The sequence below is a fragment of the Haliotis rufescens genome, unplaced genomic scaffold, assembly GCF_023055435.1.
Source record: "Haliotis rufescens isolate VD_foot unplaced genomic scaffold, xgHalRufe1.0.p SCAF_10, whole genome shotgun sequence".
NCBI lineage: Eukaryota > Metazoa > Mollusca > Gastropoda > Lepetellida > Haliotidae > Haliotis > Haliotis rufescens.
Window position 1 is genome coordinate 13,666,877 of NW_025963780.1, and position 24,633 is coordinate 13,691,509.

Below are 24,633 nucleotides of genomic sequence, written 5' to 3' on the forward strand. Positions count from 1 at the left end.
ATTTGTTGTTATATTTTTCATTGAAACCAAGGAACCAGTCATGGCGTCAGGCAGGATGGAAACTTTGACTATTTCTGTTGAATTTATATGTTGAAAAATATCCGAAACCGCGCTGAGATTGGGGTGACCTTATGGTTATTGTGTCAAGATACTGTAAGAAATGGCTGTATCTGTTACAAAACAGTTATAAGAATGTTTGATTGTCATGCATTTTGTAGTTATCATTTCTCATAGTATTGTTACATTGTACTACTTTACAGCTCTGTAATTATACATAATATCATATATGATATGTATCTTCAATATCTGGAGGATAAAGAAAATTCTATTTTTAGTAGTTTGGCCTTGTTGATGAAAAGGCTTATTTATTGCAATATTTCTATATTCAATTCCCTAATTCCTCCTAGGATTCTCTTCCCATGCATATTCTAAAAATGTTGAGCCAATGTATACAACGAAGTGACAAATGGGTAGACTCAAAATAGGAGAAAATGCAACACTGTGTAAAATCTGAATTTTGCTTTGTTTATATTTCAAACAAGTGCAGTTTTTCGAGCACAGCGTTCGTTTTCACACCTAACATATTTTGCTTGATTTCATCTAGACATTTTGTTTTGGTGACTAAGACCATTAGTCATTTGATTCTAAAATGCATGAGGAATTCACAGATGTATTTATCGCAGCAGAGTTTGACATATACGTGATGTAACAGGCGTCTCATAACCGGTATGCGGAAACGTGATTTTGTAAACACTATCCAATATGGCGGAAAGTGCACTTGGGCGTTCGTGTTTGCGTATTTTGCGTAACATTCTAAACGATTCTAGGGTTATCGGCGACGTTTTGGAATGATCATTGGTGATTTGATAAAAGACAGATACCTGTGATCACTAATATGCTACTTTAGAAATTCATTTCTCCGAGTAAATATCCGAAATGTAGATTTCAAAACATGCTGTAAATAACGCCGTGAGTGGTGATTTAGTAATGTGACATTTACGTTGTAACCTAATTTTCAGAGCTCATTTTCAGTAATTTTGCTTGACCAAAATACCAGTGGATGATATCACAGAACTGGGAATTTCCCGCATTATTCACAACTATGAAGTGTATCTGTGTGCGTGATGTATTTTGAATGTTATTCGACTTCAAAGAGAGGGTTGAAGAGGAGGGACATATAGATCTATGTCCATCTCGCATCCAGGGGGTTAACAATAAACAAACAAACATACTTATTATCCATAAAATTAACATCTTATGTGACAATATAAGATAGCTAGGCCATAAATCGCAAAGAACAAGATAAAACATGCGCTCGCAACTTGATGACGTCGTAAATTGGACGACGTTATTATCTTTGAGAGGGAAGTGTCTAGCGAGTTGTTCGCCAGTAGAAGTGGCTAGGCAACGTGGAATCTATTCAGGGAGTTATCAGTATCTTATATGGGGAAATCTTTTTTAAAGCGGAAGTCTCCTGTGTCCGCAAGGGAGTTAACTAACTTTAAAAGTCCATTCTCCAATGAAACTGGACTTTTTTTATATAGAGTTAACTCCCTTGCCTTGGGAAAATTAATATCACTGGGATTTTCTAGTATCCAGGGGATATTTGCTACATTGGTAAAATATATCGCAGGGACAATATGCCCGTTTTTTTATTAACTTCGGTTTATATTGTAACGTTTGAAAGCTCATCGATTGACATTTATTTGGTATTTGAACACAATGTAATGAAAAATAAAATCAAGTGTCAAATATTTTCTTTATATCCCCCCAGGATCGAACATGCAGCCTTCGTATCTCTAGCCCAGTGGGTGTACCACTTGGCTACATAGGCGCTGATCAAGCAGAATGCTTTTAAGAACGCCTTTTTAAGTAACCGTACGCCAGCAACAAATATTTTACGCCCGTTTCCTAGGGTTCATGGAAAGTATGCTGGAAACATAAAAATGTTGATAAATGATGTTTTAAGTTTCTTTTTTCGGTTTATAAGTTAGATGAAACACTTTCCTTCGGGTTGTTTTCTGAGATTTGAAACCCTCATCCTGTGGATGAAACGTATGTCACCGGAAGCACTGAGGAAAGTTTTGAAAACTACTGAGATGAGATAATAATGATTCTCACCTTCCCCACCTTCATGAACTCTTCTCTTACTTTATATCCTCAAATAAAGATAGTTATATAGATGAGCCCAATTATGTCTCTGATCAGTTAGATATATGTAGGTATCGATGATTTTAAAGGGGTATTTAACAGGACGATTATGTTAGCCATCTCAAAGTTAAAATATGGCAAAGCATATGTGGTCCTTATTCAATAATCAATGAATATTTTAAAAGCACTGTAGACATCGTGATGGCCATACATGTCGAGTTATTTAATAAAAATTTAAACGACCGCATTTACCCAGAACAGTGGCTTAACTGTATTTATTATTCGCCCAGTTCATAAGGAAAAATAAGATGAACATGATCCATAACATTCTAGGGCAATTATTTGGATTAGTTTTGGTGTATAAGTGTATTAAATAAAGAATTAATAAAATCGTGATCAAAACTTAATTTTGATGTTTATCGCTAAGAAAATGGACATTTCTTGAAAAGCTCATTGTGCAATTTTTAACATTACTATAAGTGATAATTCTTATCGGCTGAAAGGCTTGTTTTCACTTTATAAGTATTAACACACATGCAGCTATCTTCGTTAATTAACCATTGCGATATTTCGGGATTCTATTTTAAGTGGTGAGTACTATAGATATCTACTGGTAATCAAGGATAAGTTGAACCAACTCATATGCAGTACCGTTTGATAGAAGTTAATTACAAACAAATAAACATGTCAAAGCTAGGTAAGCATGCACGGCCAAATCATCCTCAGGATCGAGAATTGCCCTATAATGTAATAAATTACATGGAGAAAGAATGTACAAATAAATCTCAAGCATTGTCAAAGCTAGCATTGGCACCGGTCTGTATCTACGCTAAAGCGCATCAGCACGTAATAGTGTGTGCTATTGAACTCGTCACTCGAACGTTTTGTTAGCAATGGTACGCGCCAGTGGGCGGACCTGATACATAGTCATACGGGATTAACTGCCAGGTCACAACTCACGGCTTACCAGTAGGTGTATGAGATTGATGATAAATTACATGATATTTTTTAATGTAAAGAGAGACAATTGTATGTAACAAAAGCATATTTAGAAAGACCAAATGTTAAAATTCATAACACTTTTTCAGTGTACTGTCAGTTGCAAAAAAAGCCTCTCTAATGTTTTGTATGTTCATAATGGTTGGTTGGTTGGTTGGTTTGTTGTTTAACGCCGCACTCAGCAATATTCCAGCTATATGACGGCGGTCTGTAAACAATCGAGTCTGGACCAGACAATCCAGTGATTAATACCATGAGCATCGATCCACGCAATTGGGACCGATGACATGTATAAACCAAGTCAGCGAGCCTGACCACCCGATCCCGTTAGTCGCCTTTTACGACAAGCATAGTCACCTTTTTTGCGGCAAGCATGGGTTGCTGAAGACCTATTCTACCCCGGATCTTCACGGTCATGTTCATAATGGAAAATCTTCCGAGGTCACCTCGTATCCGCCATCTCACATTGTATATGTTGAAATGTGTATCAAGTATGCCGAAGATTTCGGCCGGAGAGTAATCTTGTCCTGTCTTTGAATAATTATTTTTTATGGCAAATAAAATCTCACTCGTGAGATTCTCTCTATGTGCAAACATATCAGTCAGTATATAAATGAAGGTATCCCAATACAATCATCGTTCAACACTAAATATACTAGCTTTTATACTAAAGTACTAGCTTTTATGCTGTAATACTTTAATATTTCAGGTATAAAAAGTAAAACAAACATCACTACATGTACGTATCTCACAAGTATCATTTTACTGACTAATTATGTTTTGTTCATAGGTAATGAATATGTTCGGACATCAAGTATCTTATATATGTATTGAGTGAGTTTGGTATATTAAAACTCACACTAGATACTGTGTTTTTTTTTACATTAGTTAATATTGCATTGTTAACCATCAGTAAAAATGTGATAGTAAATGAATAGAAACTGTGCACTAATATGCGTGTGGCATGCCTGGTGCCATCATTGGAGACTAACTTATGTACATATGTTTAAGGTACCAAACTTTCTGGATCACTAAACACATATTATGCAAGTATAACTTATTATTAAGTTGTAAATATGTGTTATACCAGTAAGGATTTGGTAAGTTTGTTTGTTTGTTTGTTGTTTAACGCCGCGCTCGGCAATTTTACAGCTACATGAAGGTGGTCTGTACCAGGCAATCCAGTGATTGACACGGTGGGCATCGATCCATGGAGCTACGATGACATGCAGTAACCAAGTCAGCGAGCCTGACAGTCAAACCGATTTAAATCTTTGATAGGCATTTAGAAGTTGGATAAACATGAATACACGACACTTCTTTATGGATAGCAACTTCTTTTATTCTTTGTACAACGTTTCAGAGATACTTGTTGCTCCTTCATCAGGTGATGACAGACTCCAGATATTCGTGCTAATCAAAACGCCTTTATCCAGACAAGATCTTTCAACACGGCCAACATAAGCTTGCAATAAAGGTGTCAAACTTAAAAAAGTTTGCCAACTTGAGTTTTCACATACAAGTGAGTGAGTTGGGTTTAACGCCGCTTTTAACAGTATTCCAGTTATATCGGGGCGTGTCAGCTTAATGTGGGAGGAAAGCCAGAAGTGATGCAGGTCTTGGACGTTAATCGCTTCGGTGAAACCCACGAGCACGGGTATGGTGCTGACAAACCTAGAATCATAATCGGGGCGAACCGGGATTTGAACCGACAATCATAGGTTTCTGGCGTGCCCCAAGGGACGCATCTCTGCAAAGCGAATCGCGGCGCCTTAGACGACTTGGCCATCCGTGCCCCCTCACATACAATTAAGGATGTCTTCTTGTTGTTTAGTTCAGTATGGCTTCTCCGGTGAGCACTTTGTCCCAGAGGCATGTCGGGAAAAGGGTTATTGATGTCTGTCTTTCTTCGGAGAAAACGAAGTAGAATGAGATGGGGAAATAAGAGATATGGGCACTCCCCGATATTTCCAGAAATGTAAATTATATTATTATACAGGAACTGAGGGGCTGAAGACGGACCTTCCTTTGGGAATTATCTGCGTGTGGATGAAGCCTGACTTGATGAAATTTTAGAACTTGTGAGGCCAAGTATTCAAACAAACATGCGTCAGAGCATACCAGCTGGTGAAAAACTGGCCCTTACACTGATATACCTCGCCAGTATGTAACAGACGTAATAACTCTGAATTGATATGTATTTATAGTAAGAGAGGCAATAGTTTTCATTCAATGCATTCACAGTCGCACCTTGAACATACTGGCACTTTTTAAACACATGATCGAAATTATCTTAAAATCAATACATCGTTTTATCAATGAACAATGCAAATACTCAAGTCATTCATGCCCAAATTTGAAATACGAATTTGTTTCAGGCGAATCATTTTTACACTATGGATTTAAAATAGGCAATTCTAGGATTTCGGATTTCCATTATGCTATTTAAATTAATCGTCTGTTAAATGGTAAACGCTGGACACCAGAATAATTGACTGTGTCGACTGCCTGTGACAATGTTGTTGTCAGGAAAAACACAAATGTTGTCGCCCCACTCTTCACAGTCCTGATGAAATTGTCAGTGTTTTTTACGTCAAAACAAAATCGATGGAAGTATTACTGATTTTGTCGTACGCAGTTTGATGATGAATACTATTTTAAAACATCAAAACGAAATCACACTTACAATGAACACATTAAGCCAATTAAGCGGTTAAATCAATTGATAAAAGGTATAGTAGTCACCATTTTAGAAGTTAAGTGATGTTTTTAGTAGTTGTATTATTTTGTATCGCGTGTATCATTGACAGAAACTATAGAGCCGAGGTATCACATTTGGAAGCAACCTTGACACGATTTGTTAACAATATGGCATCGAATCACGTTAGATGTCATAGCCACTCTTTTTAAATCTCCTTGGCGACAAAATGTGAAACGGTTAGTGCTGCTCATCCACACTGTCAGGTAATTTGATAAATCACACGGCACGGGCGAGCATGTACGACAACTTTAGTAGACAAGAAATCGCGGCATAGCCATGATGCGAATAAGCTGTCGACCACTTCGACCTTGGCATCTCAATGTATTGAGCATGAACTTCCTGCCTCTAAACCTAACTTGTACCAGTGTTAGAAATTGGCACTAGTCCTACAGTCCTTGCCTAACTGCCCAATAGTTAAGGTATCATAAGGACTAGTAAAATTTGCCATTTTTACAGGTTTTGCTACATGTCATCATTATAAGGACTAGTGGAGAAAAAACTATTAGTTTCTACCGCTGTCAAATGTGCCACATTAATATTAACGATCATTGCTGTCATTTCACGTCATAGATTTGAATATTTACTGTCAAGCATCATCATAAATACAGAATCTGCCAATCTCATTTCATCTCTATCGCCGTGCTAAATCGCCTTGACACACTGTCGATAAAAAAACATTAAAAAAAATAACTTCCGTTGCGGATTAATCGTCAATAGTGTCATGCCAATAGGGGTCTATATCAGTACAGTGTGTAAAAGTAAATATTTCTGACCAGTCAGATAAGATTCTTTTTTCAAATTGGCTGTCTGATACTAAAATAGATACGTGTATGTGACATGGCATCTTCCCGAGGCAAGAGCGTCCACTGGCCTTTATATCAGTCTTGTTTTCACCCGCTTGCCTCGGGAAGATGGTGATATGGGTGCATGATCAAAATTCGCCGTCATTCGCTTCAGTAAAAACTTGGCGTTTTGAATATTTAGCGAACAGAAGATAATTTGAGATATTTTGTTGCTGTGTAAATTAACAGTGTATGTGTTTGTGTAAGGTATATTCTGTAAACTACAGCAGTGTCTTGTATTGATGCAGGCCTATTTCGGTACTTAACAATAGCACATTTACCGCCTTTCAGACCAAGTTTATTTGCAATTTCCTCGTAGGTCCTTTGAGTAAGTGAGTGAGTATGGTTTTACGCCGCTTTTAGCAATATTCCAGCAATATTTGTAAGGAACAAACAAATGTTTGACGACCATTCACACGTCAAAATCGTGTTTGACAACACTAACATGTTGGCCAACATATTAATGAGAATAGAGATCGTTTCTATTCCTCTCCAAATTTTGTCAAACTTCACAAACTAGTTTGCAAACTGTCTTTTTGCAATGTTAACACACACAAACTTATATTTGTTAACAAAAATAGTCACACTTAAGTTTGTCGTGTGAAGCCGCCGGCCAAGTCATAGGCGAAGTATTTGCAGCGTCATAATGTCATGACGTAACAGTGACAATAGTGCATGGAGAAGTAAAACGTAGTACGGGTGCGTCGCAAAGCGCTGATCGGTTGCAAGCGACCCAGCTAACAATTTCACGTTGTGACAACGTTGTGATAACGTTGGGGATGTTACGTCCATATAACGTTATTCTGTGGACTCCCATTTACGTTGTCCCAACGTCATGGCCTAACGTTGTGTTACGTCATATTCACGTCGTATTTTAAAGTTGAGGGAACGTTGTATTTGACGTTGTGGTAATGTTGTATTTTACGTTGTGGCAATGTTATAATAATGCGTCCCTGCGTTATTCTGTGTACTACCATGGGCGTTGTCACAACGACGTGAAATAACTTTGTGTTACAAGGATAAAATACGTTGTGACCATTCCCCACTAAAATTTTGTAAGAACAACCCAAAAACATGTTCCGGAAATGTTTTAGAATATGCTTTAGTCACGTGAATGTGTATGATTCGAGATACCTTTTACCAATGTTTTAAAACCAGGTAGTCGAATAGCCCAGTTAACAGTTAGGTCGTGTTTTGCTGACAATGTTCAAAATGTAAAACTGTTAACTAGATACATATGACTATAACAAAGTCAGACACCATTACCCTTTAGGCTTGTACTGCAGGAAACAAAATAAGAAAGGCAGACATTGTAAGGGGTTCACAATATGATATTTTCTGGGGAGGGTCGGGTCCTGGAATTTTATCGTAAAATATAGTCACCGAAAATTCTTGACAAAAATAATTAGGGTTCAGACTTGTGAAAAAAAATGACATAGATCTAGTTGGAAGGTGCTTATCTTCAGGCTCATAGAGTTAAATAAATAGAGGTTATCACGCGAGTGTGTTTGGGGATGGTAAATATCCTGCATTAGGAATAAACATTGTATTTATTCCTAATACAGGATATTTCCCACCCCAAACACACAAGCGTGATAACCTCTTTATCATATAATGTCATTCTTTACTTCTGTGCTTTAAAATCGCTTTCCCTCTCTCACAAACATTACCGAAACATTGCGACTTTTCCTGGAATGCGTGCATTAATATTTATTACGTCACAGGGTAGGTGATGTGTCAGTCGGACAGTGACAGTAGCCGATATAGTTCCAACTGAAATCTGTTTCTTATACAGTGGCGAAGCAACATATACGCAAAACAACAGTTGTTTTTAATTGCCTTTCGCGGCATTCCATCGGTCTGTCCGCTATAGTAACTGCCCTTTGTCAAAGGGAAGCTACTCATTTATCATATAATGGGTAGGTTTCTCGGGTGGATAAAGCCAACGGATAAAAACGATATCCGTTGGGGTCATATGCGGATAGAGATGCAAATATCAAAGGTCAAGTAGGGACTACTTTCACTGTTTATAAACAAACATGGCGTCGCACTCGTCATTCGGCGATCGAGTCAGAATTAACCATCGGGAATCTGGATTAACTACAGCGATAATTGCTATCATTATCAAAAGAACAGTCTAATATACTGAAAATCTGTGTCTCACTGTGACGCAGCTAAGGCATTTTATAAGTTTTGGCAACTTTGGAGATATAAATTTCGAAACAATTTGGCGAGGGCACGAGGCCTTGCCAAGCGGGATCAGTAGGCATATCTGTGCTTGTAGACCTCTGCGGCTTGAAACCTTCTCCACAAATTAAAATAGTTGGATTTGACGGGAATATGTTTGAATTGTTACCTTGTTTCGTTTTATCGCTGTGTGTACATCTGAGTACACTTTTTATCGTTATGACAGGACAGGCGACTGTCAACAACGTCTGACCGTGGCCGTGACGTCTCATAGACTAGGGTTAGAGTAGCTTCCCTTTGACAAAGGGCAGTTACTCTAGCGGACAGACCGATGGATTGCCGCGAAAGGCAATTAAAAACAATTGTTGTTTTGCGTATATGTTGCTTCGCCACTGTATAAGAAACAGATTTCAGTTGGAACTATATTGGCTACAGTCACTGTCCGACTGACACATCACTTACCCTGTGACGTAATAAATATTAATGCGCGCATTCCAGGAAAACTCGCAATGTTTCGGTAATATTTGTGAGAGAGGGAAAGCGATTTTGAAGCATAGAATTAAAGAATGACATTATATGATAAAGAGGTTATCACGCTTGTGTGTTTGGGGTGGGAAATATCCTGTATTAGGAATAAATACAATGTTTATTCCTAATGCAGGATATTTACCATCCCCAAACACACTCGCGTGATAACCTCTATATATCTGCTTTTGTAGCTGTGACCGAAAACATATGTAATCTCCATAGAAAAGTTCCAGGTCCCCACCTCCTTGAATAATAAATGGTCGGTCTCTGATCAAGTCCATATAGTATACTTCAACTTTCAGTCATGCGACGTCACCATTCAACAGGCCAGGCTCGCTGACTTGGTTGATACATGTCATCGATCCCGATTGCTTGGATCGATGCTCATGATGTCAATCACTGGATTGTCTGGTCCAGACTCGATTATTTTACAGACCGCCGTTATATAGCTGGAATATTGCAGAGTGTGACGTTAAACAACAAACAAACAAAACACAATCAACAAAGAACTCCAAGACTTATTTGTGTTGACATTTTAATATTTTTAGATAATTGAAAATGTATACACTTTTCGAAATTATTAAATGCCAGAATCTTCTTTCTTTGGTGTTCACTTCCACTTCCCTGAAATACAAACAGCTTAATAAATCTCGAGCAGGTATTTCAAAGGTACTATATGACGAGAAACATTCATTTTGAGATAAGGCTTTATCAATATTCAAACAATAATGTATAATGCAAGTGTCTGATGGAAACAAATTTTAACATTCATTCAGAGACATCAAGAATCAGGTTGAATGCAAAACGTGGTAGAGCATAGATTTATATAAGTAGATCTACATTCTTAGCATTCATTTAAAGCAAAAAAAAAACAAACCAATTAACACGGATATAGACAATGGAATGTAACTGTTAACAATTGTACTTACGTTAACATAATTCACAGCCCAGGGTTTATTTGGTGTGATCCTCAAAGATTCAACATTCTTGATTTTATCTCCTGGAATGGTCGTGTAACATTTTCCCCCTTGCTGCAACGAAAACATATAAAAAAAAGTCAAAACTAGAACTATATTCAATAAGCATACATTAAGATCTATAGTCTATCCAAAAAGATAACATACATTGTATAATTGCCTAAAATTTAGGAAAAACTGTAAATCTAAAGTCCCCATGTATAACGTCCGATCGAAAATATATCAGGCTGCAGATATAGATCTAAGTAACAAAATTATGAGTACCATCATAAAAACACACCTGATGTAATTTGGTTTCCATATACATCGGTCTTATAAACCGGTCGGGCAAACCCGTGATTGTTATAGTGAGCCACGTCTCAACAATCTCTGTCAGAGAACAATGAGTCGGAGGAGTCGACACACAATCATGTTAGTAAAAACATGGTTTGTTGGCGACCTTTTCTAAACCGGAATCCAAACGGGAACAGATATATTAGACAGGCATTGTAGTTTATTACGACTCACATCTTCATCGCAGCGCTGTTTATATAGATCTAGCTACAGTACGATTTTGTAGCGCAGCGGTAGAAACTAACAGTTTCAGTCCACTAGTCCTTATAATGATAGCATATAGCAAAACCTTTAAAAATGTCAAAATTCTACTAGTCCTTAGGATACCTTTACTATTGGGCAGTTTGGCAAAGACTATAGGACTAGTGCCAATTTCTAACCCTGTAGCGAGCACTGGAACTTACTCGTTCAGTTTTCGATCACCATTTTATTCTCTCTCACTGTAAAAATGTTTCAGAGAACCAAGTTTCATATGAAATTTGTTTGTTTCTACGTTTATTAACATAATACAGTTCAATGTCGTTAAGATAATTCTGTAGTATGGTAGCCTACGTAGCAACATATGGAGATCGAAAACCGAACGCAAATGGTTGCTATCAATTCCATTGTATTTTTCATTGGTGCACATTGGCTACACCTATCTCACCTTAATAATCAACAAACGATGACCAACTCACTGACAATATATGGTGATATTAACTTTTGACTATCGACTACTCACTAGCTTATCACCAGCGAGGACAATACCGCAAACACCCCGTTATAGCGCGGGACGAGAGACTCGTTTTACTCGTTTTCATTAGAAGGGAGTCGGACCTAGATTTAGTTATCGGAAAATGATGAATTGATTCTTTTTTGGAAATATTAAAAATACACAATGTAACATGATAAGCGCCTTGCTAAAAAATAAACTTTATTGACCTTTTTCACACTTTGCTACTTCCGGTTTGAAAGCGAGGCTTGGAGAGCAGAAGGTGAAGGTCGGATAGCACATGAAACACATGGAGATGTCAACAAGGCACGCAATCGGGACAAACTGTGACAATTTAACCATCCCGGTACATTTATCGTAAGTATTGAACATTATTCTTATTGACAAACTATTCTACTGTTATCTGGTCTCCTTACCGATATAAATTTGAGTCTGGCCGTTCTGTTGTGATTTCAATTTAAAATATCCATGACCACCTGGTAACTCCCAGTGCAGTTTATGGTAGCTGAACAGACTTAATACAAATGCTACTGAAATCTTGTAAAGAATAATTCATTGTTTACACACCATTAAGCCAAACTATTTATTGCGAGTTTAAATAACTTTGCGGGTTGTATTTGAAGTCGAAATATTTACCTTTTGACCATATCTAGATATATGTCAGAAACTAACTAAATTGATATGTTGATATAATGTATCAAATTGTAACCTACTGAGAATTTACAATCGTAACAAATCAAAATTTTGCATCAGTTGCGTATTTGATGTAAATTGTAATGGACTCAAATGCATTCCAATAAAATATTACACCTCTCGATCTACTTGTGCTGTTGTGATTGTGAACAGTTGTTATTTTGATTGTCAATGTTGACAGATTAGATAGCATGAGGTGTAATATTTCAACTGAATTATTACATCAAGGGTTTGTAAATATTTAAAGTAGAGTACAGTTTGATCTGCAATTTTGCTTACAATTAATATTTCTATCAAAATGATATTTACTTTACTGTACCAATTTAATCATGTCATGAAATGAACAAAAACCCAACTAATTAATGTCCAGTAAATGTTCAATCTACATGTGATCTTTATATAATTTACAGAAACAGATAACTCTTTAACAGTTTGTATTCAAATATTTCAAATGCATAAATTGATATTGACATTACTAAAAACTTAAAGTATAAAAAGAATTATTTTTAACTCCAATGCGTATTGCAACCATAACTCATTTATTCCCTTTGTTTTAATTGTGAAACCCATCTGGTTTTATGTCCACAAACATGTTTTGAAACTTTTAAAACAAAAAGATTTCTTTTGTGCAAGCAACTGCCATGTATTATTGATTATTAATCATATCAATTTATATGTAAGAATATAGTTGTGCTTACTGTGTCACTTTGCAATAATTAAATTGTTATGATGTAATATTTTACTATTGTTAACAATCTTTAGAACTTTAGTTTATTTCAATCAAGTCAAGTGGTGTGATCATTGATATTTTTTATAATTCAATCAAAACGAGAAAAATAAAAAAATATAAATACATAGAAGAAATTTGTTTTCCTTGTCAAATAACGATGATAGCATGAATTTATCTCATGCTCCTTGTATAGCATGCTCCTTGTGAAAATTCATTCCATTTCTTCTTTGAATGTACCTTATATGATGATTTTAGGGAGACATTACTGACAGCTATCGATAATCTTGGAGGACAACAAACTCTACATAGTATTCTTTTTGGTGATCCAAACTTAGATGTTTTCCTGAACACAAAAATATTCTTGTCTGTACACAAATTTATAGAAACGACTAACAGATTCAGTAGCTAGCATATTATTGTTTCCAAACTGTTAATCATTAATATTGTTAAATCTATATTCAACACTAAAATGTATAATATTAGGATATGTATGAGATGCACACTGTCTTCACTTTCCAGCACATTGTACATATCCTTCATATGAGCACTGTATATATATATTGCGCACTATGTTTCCACAATGTGAAGCTTCAACTGTAAATTGTTCATTTTTATTATGCAATATTATGTATAACTGTATATAGGGAGAAGGCGGTAATAAGTGCTGCCCTTTGTCTTTTTGGACAATAAAATATGTTTAATAATATTTCATCTTGTGATTTGACAAAGTTAATATTTTCAAGTCAAGATATCAACTTTAGTAAACCACATGAAGAGATAAACATTGCATTTGACAAAATAAATTCAAGTCTTATATTTTCTTTGTGATCTTCATGACCTTACTCAGAAAACCATAGTGTCAATGAGGCAGACTGACTGTAGGTCTGACAAAACGTGATATTTCACCTGATTTTAATAAAAATCTTATTTATTTCACTCTACATGCTCGAGCGAAAGTATGTTTTCAGCATGGTCAGACTAAACAAAGTATTTCATGATTAAATACATACCGGTAATACAAATATCAAAACATGTTTCATTAAAACAAGAGTGAATTTCTGTGTGACATTTATATAAAGAGCTGTAGTACACTGTCATTAAATTGATGCATCTGTTGAGTTTACTGTTTACACAGAATAAACTGTTTGAGTTTTCGACATATCAGATGAATTGATGCCTTCAAGATTGTTCTAAAGAAGCATGTAATGTTACACACTGTGATTAAGTTTCCTTAAACTTCTCTATTTGAATTTCAGAAGAATGTTGTTTTCTAAATAAGCAATATTTTGAGAGAAGGTGAATATGCATTGTTTATAAAAAATGTTATTGAAGTAGGAATATTATTACAATATTATTGAATTATTCATTTCAGGCCAGCGAGTCAACACAATGAAGTACTAGTATCTGGGTGACAGATGTCTGTAGGAGCTTTCTGCTGACAGTAACACACTGGTTACAATGTGCGTCCTGTCAAAGGACGAGGAAGTCAAAAGCAATATTCATTCAATCAACAAATGTGCTTACTGTCACATTTCACTTAAATAGGACGAGGAGGTGAAAAGCCTTATTCACTCACAAATCAACATGGCCAATATTTATCAGACACTGAAAAAGCACATTGTACCATTTGTTTACAAGCAAGAAAATTATTTTCTCCTGGAATCTAATTAGGTGCTTTTGACTGACAAAGACACCCAGTCCATGTTAAGTTTTGAAAACTTATATTGTGAGAAATAAAGATATGAAAATTTTGGTTTGTTTTTCTTTGTTAAATATGAGAAATCCAGATTGTTCCATCAACATAATTTGTACCGATACATATATTTTATCTTGGCTTGATTACCAATTGAAGTTGATTCCTTTTTATCTTTTGTTATTTTATGTGTACTCATATCTGATCAAGACATTTTCAAACTATTCAGGATAAATGTATTAGTAGCTTCCTTTTGATATACAATTACCTATCATACAGGATTAGGTGAGGGTGTTCAAGAAGTTGGTACATGTAGTTGTATCAATTCTTATATTTCTTCAATTTCATGCATTATCCTTTATCTTTATCAATTTTTAGTTTCCTTTTAACTTATTTTAAACAGTTCACACATTATTACTTTTGTAGTGCACGGTGCAATCTCAATCGGCAATAATCAGTTAAGTAAGTGATGTTTGAAGAACAAGTGAAGTATCATCTGTCATTGTACACACTGAATAGAGTTATCGCCCCTTCTGAATATTTATTTTGACACACGAATTATTTTCATAATTAACATTGTAATATGTTAACATGAAAATCATAGCAGAAAAAGTGTCTTTTGTCAACTGGACTCATGGCAAAACGATAGTGCATTGTGCAGCAAACACCACTATGAAACGTGAAATAAACATGATCTCAATCTTGATCTCAAGTTCGCCAAGCCAAACATTGACAGCAATTTTGCAAAAGTACACTGACGTGTTTCATGTTATGCGGTTTATTTACGATATAAAACTTCTGTCATTGAATGTACTGTCACATTGTACCTATACGCCGACGAGATTATGATAAAACAATCTATTTCTGAAATACGTATCTCGAAATGCACCTTTCGATTCACTTACGGGATCCTGACAGCAAAATGCTAATTCCAGTGTATTACAGGCATATTTTAGTTGGACCTCATGATTTAATGTGAAATATCTTCTGTATTAGATACAGAGGATACCATTTTTTGTTTGTTTGAAATGTCCATCAGTGAAATGCACAACATGCTGTCTGTTCCCTATGAGCTGATGCGACTCACACTGCATGGAGCTATGCTCTCCAAGCCTCGTTTTCGATCCAAGATGGCGAAAGTGTGAAAAAGGTCAATAGACAGCACCAACAACCAGATGATCCACATTTAGGCTACTTCAGTTAGTGCTAATTAGGCCTTTTCGGAAACAACAAATAAGTTTCTGTCTCTTCCCGAAAATACAATTTTTCATAACATCATTGAGCGCTTTAGACTAGGGTTAAAATTATACATTGTAACTAGCAGCCTACAGAGAGTCGATCTGAAAATACTTGCATTTTTTTTATTCCCTCTCTTCGCTGTATAAGAGAAGTCTTATCAACCTTTCCCATGGCCTGAATGAGCCACATTGTTTCTCAAAAATCAAAGTCAGAAGATTAGTACATTTTACCTTTAAAAAGAAATGATTTCAGAAATAACAAGGAAGAAATGGTGAGCACCTTTAGAATACAGTACCACAACTTCTCGTGAGGACGATCTCTGCCGTAGTAGTCCAAGAGATAGGGTATGTTTATTTACCCCGAAAGGTCCATATGGTTTGAATACTTGTAACATTTGCATTATGTCTGGGCTATTCAAAAACATATTTCTTACAAAATACATCTTGACCATTTTGCCAGTAGGGGGCGTTAAAGGCATGACTCAGCACTTTTTCCTGAAGGTGACAGTATGTTTTCAGAGATGATCAGGATATGTATGTGTTACCTATAGTTGTCAAATTCTATGTTAACTCTTTCAACACCAGTCAACCAGAAGTGTTTACTGCTGGGACACCGAGTTCCCAGAGACTCTTGTGTGATAGATGAAGCCAACATTTATCAAAGAAAATACCTGCTTGTAAAATATATTTGCTACTACATGTTATACACCATTTGAAAGGTCTGATCCTATGGTTTATAAATATGAAAGTTATATTTTTCAAATTATTTAAAATAATGCATTTACAACTTAATTAAATTCGTTGTAAATAAAAAATGTACGCTAACACGTTGTTAACATCCAGATTAAGGACCAAGGAAGCGAAAACTTGACGATTTTCGGCAAATATAAGATTTCATAATATCCACGTACCTATTTCTGTTTTATTTTCATTGTTTACGTAATTGGAAAATCATTTTAAAAAGAATTATAAATAGTTTCTGTGATCGCCCATTTCCCGATAACAGCGACTGTCCGCTCAGTAAAATGAAGAAATACCCCTGTTTTCGAGGTTTCGTATGAATAACACGTGCGTCGAAGAATGGCATATGACACATCGCTGGAAAGCTTATTCCTTCATCTACACGCTCGTAACATCGACTGGTTTTTTCTCGTAGTTATAACAAGTGATTTCATTGGATTAAAATTGGTTTCTAATGACGCTTTCTTGCTGAAATCTGCTACAAGTTTCGTGATTGGTCAATTTTGAGCACGTGACCTAAGGCAGCCAATCAAATTACAGCTGTGATACCAAGCTCGTGTTCGATAAATTACAGAAGTTTGCGAAAGAATTTTGTTAAATCGTGTTATTCTGAACGTTTTGAGCAGGAAATCACGATATATATTAAAAATATGGAACTTCGTGAATGTATCGTGCTAGGTTACGAGCTGTGACAAAGATTTTTCATGCATATATTTTTGCATTAAACAACGTGTCCGAGCTGAGAATTCAAGGCGACGAAAGCCGAGATGTCATTTGACTTACATTACACGCGATCGCATGAAAAGATGGAAATATTAATATAGATGTAAGTTTGATTACTTTTAGATGTTTTTGTTGATTTTATTTAGTACTTTGTATAATATATTTAAAGATTTGTTTAAAACGTCTTTATTTTCCTCTTTGACGTGTTCGATGTGGACCCGTTGTCGAAATGTGTGTCCGAGAATTTTATTTTCAATAACATCGCGAGAAGTAGTGAATAATTTTTTAATTTAACGATAAAAAATGTTAAATTAAAATGGAATATGTATTTCAGACATTGTGAAATGTGATAGATTTAATAAATGAATGGCATTACAGGTAGGTCCATAAAATTATATACTATTTTGACGTGACTACGGCTTGGCCGGATAACCGGCCTGCGGTGTCTGGGGACTCGATGCTTCTTGGCCGGATAACCGGCCTACGGTGTTGAAAGAGTTAAACATCGTGTCCGAGCCGAGATGTCATTTGACTTACATTACACGCGATGGCACGAAAAGATGGAAATATTAACTTAGATGTAAGTTTGATTACTTTTAGATATATTTTTGTTGATTTTATTTATTACTTTGTATAATATATTTAAAGATTTGTTTAAAACGTCTTTATTTTCCTCTTTGACGTATTCGATGTGGACCCGTTGTCGAAATGTGTGTCCGAGAATTTTATTTTCAATAACATCGCGAGAAATAGTGAATAATTTTTTAATTTAACAATAAAAAATGTTAAATTGAAATGGAACATGTATTTCAGACATTGTGAAATGTGATAGATTTAATAAATGAATGACATTACAGGTAGGTCCATAAAAATATATACTATTTTGACGTGACTACGGCTTGGCCGGATAACCGGCCTGCGGTGTCTGGGGACTCGATGCTTCTTGGCCGGATAACCGGCCTACGGTGTTGAAAGAGTTAAATCAAATCTTGAGAGATGATATTTTATTATGAAATCAAAAAACTGACAAATTGTATTTAATTTATATATATTTTTTACAGTCAAAATGGCAATTTGAGTTAATTTTTTGTAAACTTCAACTTTTGATTGGATTCATAACGAAACTATTCCCCAAATTCATGAAACATATGTCAATTTTGTTAGAATGGGGCATAGCCAGTATAAAACACTGCAAAGGTTATTCATTTTCTGGCAAAAACGTAAACTAGTGCTACTTTTATAATACTCTATAATATTTTAAATACACCAAAGGGAGATAACTCCTCCTTCAAAATTTTCTATTGTAGCTATCATTCGTGAGTAGAATGTAAAATTTGATTCAAGTTCTTAAAACGTCTTTCAAATTTCACCAGTTAGTGGTATATCTCACAATTTTCTTGAATGATATCACTGTTTATCCTGCACACAACAATTTTCAGTATGTCTTTGTTCATGTTCGTCAATGAATGTCCGAGTCACTGCTCTCGTTATCTGTGTCATCATCAGACAGATTGGAAAACTCATCTTCATCAGAGTCATCTGAGGAGAAAGTATCAAGCTTCCTGTGTATTGAGGTTGGCATTTGGTCTCCGCTATACCAGAAGACTGAATATGAGCCATCCACCAATTTCCAACCATGTTCATCCGGAGACCTTAATGCAGGTGTTGCCGTATGAGCGTTCTTCCAGATAGATGATACATAGTGAACACGGTTCAGTTTTTGAAGCAGTACACTCTTCGAAGGGGGAAAGGCACATGGATCACAGCCTTTAACGTTATCAAGTGGTTCTGATTTAGAACGAGGTGCATATTTGTCCTTGAAGATACAATAACGGGCCTCGTTGACATCTGAAATGTCACCTTTATTGTACATTATGCAAACAAAGTGCTCGATAATGTTGACAACTTCCTCTGTGATTTCGTCTTGGCTTCCCAAATTAGAAAAAGCTTGTTAAAATGCATCTGATGTCTCCAACATATGTAATGGACGACATTTTCCTTTTCTGGCAAATGCTGCAGTGTAGTCACAACCTGTGAATGCATAGAAAGAAGGAAGAGCCTCACAGATATCCCCAATAGCTGAAGCTACTGCATTGACATCAATGTTGCGTCTGGTGTTGTTACTACTATTTCCTATGTCCATCCATACCTGAGAACCATTCATTCGTTTCAGATGGTGCAGTAGAAGGACCATGACGTCTGTATCAGATGCTCTGACTGAAATCCTTGGCGATTCTAAGTCACTGCTGGTACTGCATGCATGAAATATCAATCTTGTATCTGCTTCTTCGTGGCCAGACTGTAGATGGGAAACAAGTGATCTGACAACTTGCCCACTGTAGGCTGTGAAAACAGCACACAGTCGATGGCAACATACAGTTCATGTCCTGACAATATTGAATTATATTCATCTTTTGCCCATTCTTCTACAAGAAACCTCAGGAGCGATGATTTGAACGTTGGAGACCTCAATGCTTGATGGAATTCTTTTGGTCTAATCTGGAGAGGACCTGTCACTAAGGCTTCAAATTCAGTCGGACCACGCATCTGCCGTTCAGTATACTTAATGGATGGACTCTTGTATGTATCACACACAAACTCAACACGTTTGGCCATTCGACAGAGCGCAATAAGCATTGTTTGGGCAATATCCTTGTACCTTAGAGGTACATTCGTGAGAGACTGTACAAAGAACATCCCATCAACAATGCATACATCAAGAGTGACAGCTTGTGAGTGATCCTCGACCTTCTTTTCAAGACAGTACAGAAGCCTTGATTTGTCAGTCTTGTTGAGAGAGCCGTCTATGTGGGCAAAGCAAAGAGGTACTGGAGTCAAGGGATATTGAAAGACTTCTTGCAGGTTGATGTTTGAGGTTGTAGGTAGGTACAGTAGTCTTCCAAACAGATCACTTGTGCATTTCAGCTCATTTACCTTCTTATCTTTGGCTGTGCATGAAAGTTTCACAGCTTCAACAGCAAAATTTTTTTACTTTACGTCTGGGAATAGGTTTTTCAAACCGACGAGCATCACTGAAACAGCCATCTTGAAATTGCTTGTACCACTCTTCTCCTTTCTGTAGCACAGAAACAAGATCATTGGCTATTTCATCTCGTACAGCCTTTCCGGAACTGATACAACAGAGGTTGGAGTTGGGACATGCTTCACTGAATGGATTCAAACTATTTTCTATTGCATTGAGAAGTTTCTCAACATCCTGGTGATCTCTCACAACCCGACATAGCCTTTGCTCACGAGAAGTTTCATCTTTTCTGTCAAGGCCAGCCATCTCAAAAAGACCTGACACAACTGCGCTTCTTAACCCTCTTGGTGCCACGGGACCATATATGGTCCCTCACTTTTCACACCCGCATAGTGCCAGGGGACCATATATGGTCCCGAGAAAATGCCCTTTTTAAACTGTGAATTTTGATATTTAACACTGAGTGCGCAAAGTGAAAACTATAACCATCACCACCCCAATCATCTTAGCTTAACATCGTGTAACTCATACTTTATACAATGCTACGGATTGCGAAATATGGCGAGATTGGTAAAGTGGCTACCGCTCTTCTCGGCCTTTTTCTGCCATGTTTGAACACCAAGCGAATGACGGCGAATTTTGATTATGCACCCATGTCACATACACGTAAATATTTTCAGACAAAATCCTTGTTCATAAGAAAAAATATGACCTGAGTGGTCAGAGAGACATATTTTTTGCAACTGTATACTTATTCACGTAAATACAATTCTGTTCACTCCTTTATGAACAAGTTTATTTACATGTTTTGTATATTTTTATCGACTATCGGTAATGGCGGAATGGTCGGTACACATGAGAAAACGACAGTGTATATTTCCATTACATTTATGACGTTCATTGAATGAATTTATAACCATCTTCACCCAAATCATCTCAACGTTAATATCGTGTAACTCATATTTTATGCAGTGCTACGGATTGCGAAATATGGCGAGATTAGTAATGTGGTTACCGCGCTTCTCGATCTTTTTCTGCCATGTTTTTTAACTTCATGCGAATGAAGGCAATTTTTTATTATGCACCCATGTCACATACACGTAACTATTATTATATCAGACAGCCAATTTGAAAAAGAAATCTGATCGGACTGGTCCGAAAGATTTACTAGTCCCCACTGTACAGTTTTTGGCGTAAGAGTACTAACGTTTAGTCGGCCACGGAAGTTTTTTGTTCAAGTATTGCATATGTTTATCGACTGTGTCATGGCGATTTAGCACGGCGCTACATACCAACCGACAGTGCAGATTGTCTTTTTGTTTATGATGCTAATTAACAGAAAATATTCAAATCAAAGATATGGAAAGATATAATCGTTAATATTAAGTTGGTATAGTGTTTATTTATGGGCATTTAAACATTTAATGGCCAAGCCCGAAGTGATCGACAGGGCACGTTCGCATCATATCTGTGCCGCGATTTCTTGTTTACCGGTTGTCCTACATACTCGCCCGTTCAGACAAATAACTGCTACTTTTTTCATATGAAATGACTAAGAGTCATGTGTGATTGCTCAAACTACCTGACCGTGTGAGTGACTTGCCCTAACTGTTTCACATTTTGTCGCAAATGGAGATTTCAAAAGTGTGGCCACGACTCTAACGTGAGTCGACGCCATATTGTAAACAAATTGTGTCAAGGTCGGTTCCACATGTGGTAGCTCGGCCCCCGTTTCTGTCGATGGTACACGCGATACAAACATAATGCAACTACTGAAAACATCAACATAACTTCTACAATGATGACATCAATACCTTTTTGTATTTGGATTAACCGCTTATGGATACGCTGTGCTGTTAAGTTCGATTTCGATTTGTTTTTCCTTTCATTGAAACTGTGATAATGGCGCTGTGATTGGTTTGCTGAAATAGTATTTTCCATGAGTCTAATGTACATGGTACATGCTGTGATTGTAGAAGATAATTGATAACCAATTGTGTATGAATTTATATCATCAAATAAACATTACTAATCTCTTCAGAAAATGGAATATATTAAAGCTCGTTTTCAAACATTCTGCCATGGATATTAGATCAAAAATTAATATTAGATTTACAAATTATTTTGTACACTGTACTCTCGATTAACGTATGATAATCTATTGCAAGTCTTCAACTCTTATTTGATATGTCATCTGAAATGTCAGCAATGAGTACAATTAATTTTATTTCGTTACAATCTGCAATTTTATTCAAATAGGCTAAAAGACGGTCGGTGATTTCCCGCCGCTGTGAATTTGTCGTCTGGACAGGTGCGCGTGATTTGACCTCGCGTGTTGTGACGTGGATGACGTCACATGAAACAGCTGATCTAATGTTGTGGTAGTATAATTGTAACAGCGGTACTCTGGTCCTCTCAAAGATAAGAGAGTACTTGTTGGGTTCAAGGGATTTATTTTCAATGGGCGTAGAGAACTACACGGTAGTCCGGATTTGCCCTAAAACATACATAATTTGATATAAATATCATGGGTATCATTATAAAGGCACTAAATAACAACAATACTAATTATACATTTAGATCTATAGTTCCTTACTTTTGGCTTATATATATATTAACAAATCCTTCCAGGTAAAACAAATTACACTCTATATATATATATATATATATATATATATATATATATAGTTAATCATGCATAATTAATAAAACATAAATAGCATACCTCGTCTCAGGGACGCAGGCTGGAAACTCTCTTATAGAGATGTGCAGTGAAATAGCCCTGCACAAATAAGTATACTACATATAAATATATTACATAGCCACAGTTACACTAGCGTGTATGGAATACAAGCATTATAAATTCTACAAAATACTATACATATATACATATACATATATCACTTCTAACCAGTTTAAATCTATTTTATAAAATGTACATTTGGCTATTATCTCAGTAAAATACACAGTTAAGTTGAATTAAGAATACATTACAATGTCATAATAAAATGCTAGCCAAAATACTATATCCAACAACAATGATTAAAATACATAACCTAAGCTTCCAGATAAATAAAGTAATAATTAAATGAACTTACCCTATATGATTCAGTGCAGAGAACGTGTTGAGAAAATATGTCCTGACTGACCAGTAGAAGTGTGATCAGTCTCCCCACATAATTGCAGAGAACATGCAACAAAGCTAGATCACAAAGAGCACCTAATCACAGGCCAAGCATGTGACCGACCCATTGACAATAGCCAAGAAAGAAATGGCTGAACTACCCAAGCTATATACAGAACTAGCTTACCTGTGAATTAGTAGATTTGTGCAAGTGCTGAAGTTAACACAAGTATTTAGTAAAATAAATGTTAAATATTTAGGTTAGCTTATTAATTTAATTCATGTTTGGTTACTATGATGATACTTTAAAATCTAACAATTAGGGCTGTGTATTGCCCCAAATTTCGTATTGCGATATATTGCGATACATTCCTCTGTATTGCAATACGTACTGCAATATATTGTGGAAGAAAACTTATTGAGTTCTGTCCACTGTTTAAGATTCTTTTACCTCCACATTGAATCACAGTACAATCATACAAAGTTTAGCTTTATTCAAAGTAAAAAAAAGGGAAAAACCAGAACCATCAGACAAAACAGACAATTGTATATTGTGTCTGACTGGCTGTGCTATTCGACTCAAGAATAGCTGTTTAAGGCACCATAATGGTAAAGTCCAACATGCAGTAAATATTAGTGGTATCAATTCTCCAGACTCAGTGACATCATGGGTGCGTTTAGCTCATAGGTTCAGGAAGAAATGTTAGAGGTATTTATGTATAATATGGGTCCAGTGTTTGTGGTAACGTAAGTTTGTAATTGTTTATCAAAGAGCTGTTCGTGCAGTTTCATCACAATGACATCGCAGGTAAAAAGATGGACAATATTAGTTGTTTTAACTCTTTCAACACCAGTCAACCAGAAGCGTTTACTGCTGTGACACCCAGTAACCAGAGATTCCTGTGTGATAGATGAAACCAACATTTATCAAAGAAAATATCTGCTTGTAAAACATCTTTGCAACTCTATATTATACACCATTTGAAAGGTCTGATCCTATTGTTTATAAATATGAAAGTATTGTTTATCACATTATTTAAATAATGCATTTACAACTTAATTATGTTCAGTCACAACGTCCAGATTAAGGACCAAGGAAGCGAAAATTTGACGATTTTCGGCAAATATACGATTTCATAAAATGCACTTACCTATTTCCTTTTTTATTTTTATTGTTTACGTTATTGAAAAAGCTTTTGAAAAAGAATTATCAATAGT

General features: G+C 36.0%; 1 protein-coding gene and 1 long non-coding RNA gene across 2 annotated transcripts in view; both read right to left on the bottom strand.

Moving 5' to 3' along the window:
* The window catches only part of LOC124119875, a 44,908-nt gene extending 42,772 nt beyond the window's left edge, over positions 1-2,136 (bottom strand). Inside the window, exon 1 of the mRNA XM_048391694.1 lies at positions 2,122-2,136. Coding sequence (XP_048247651.1) covers positions 2,122-2,136 — 15 coding nt within the window. The remainder of the gene's footprint in view (positions 1-2,121) is intronic.
* A 7,795-nt stretch (positions 2,137-9,931) lies between these two features.
* LOC125375925 lies at positions 9,932-24,369 on the bottom strand. Its single transcript, XR_007218850.1, has 3 exons — positions 23,017-24,369; positions 10,398-10,499; positions 9,932-10,092 (listed from the first exon to the last, which is right to left on the bottom strand). It is a non-coding gene; the product is annotated as an uncharacterized LOC125375925 (long non-coding RNA).
* Positions 24,370-24,633: the final 264 nt, after the last annotated feature.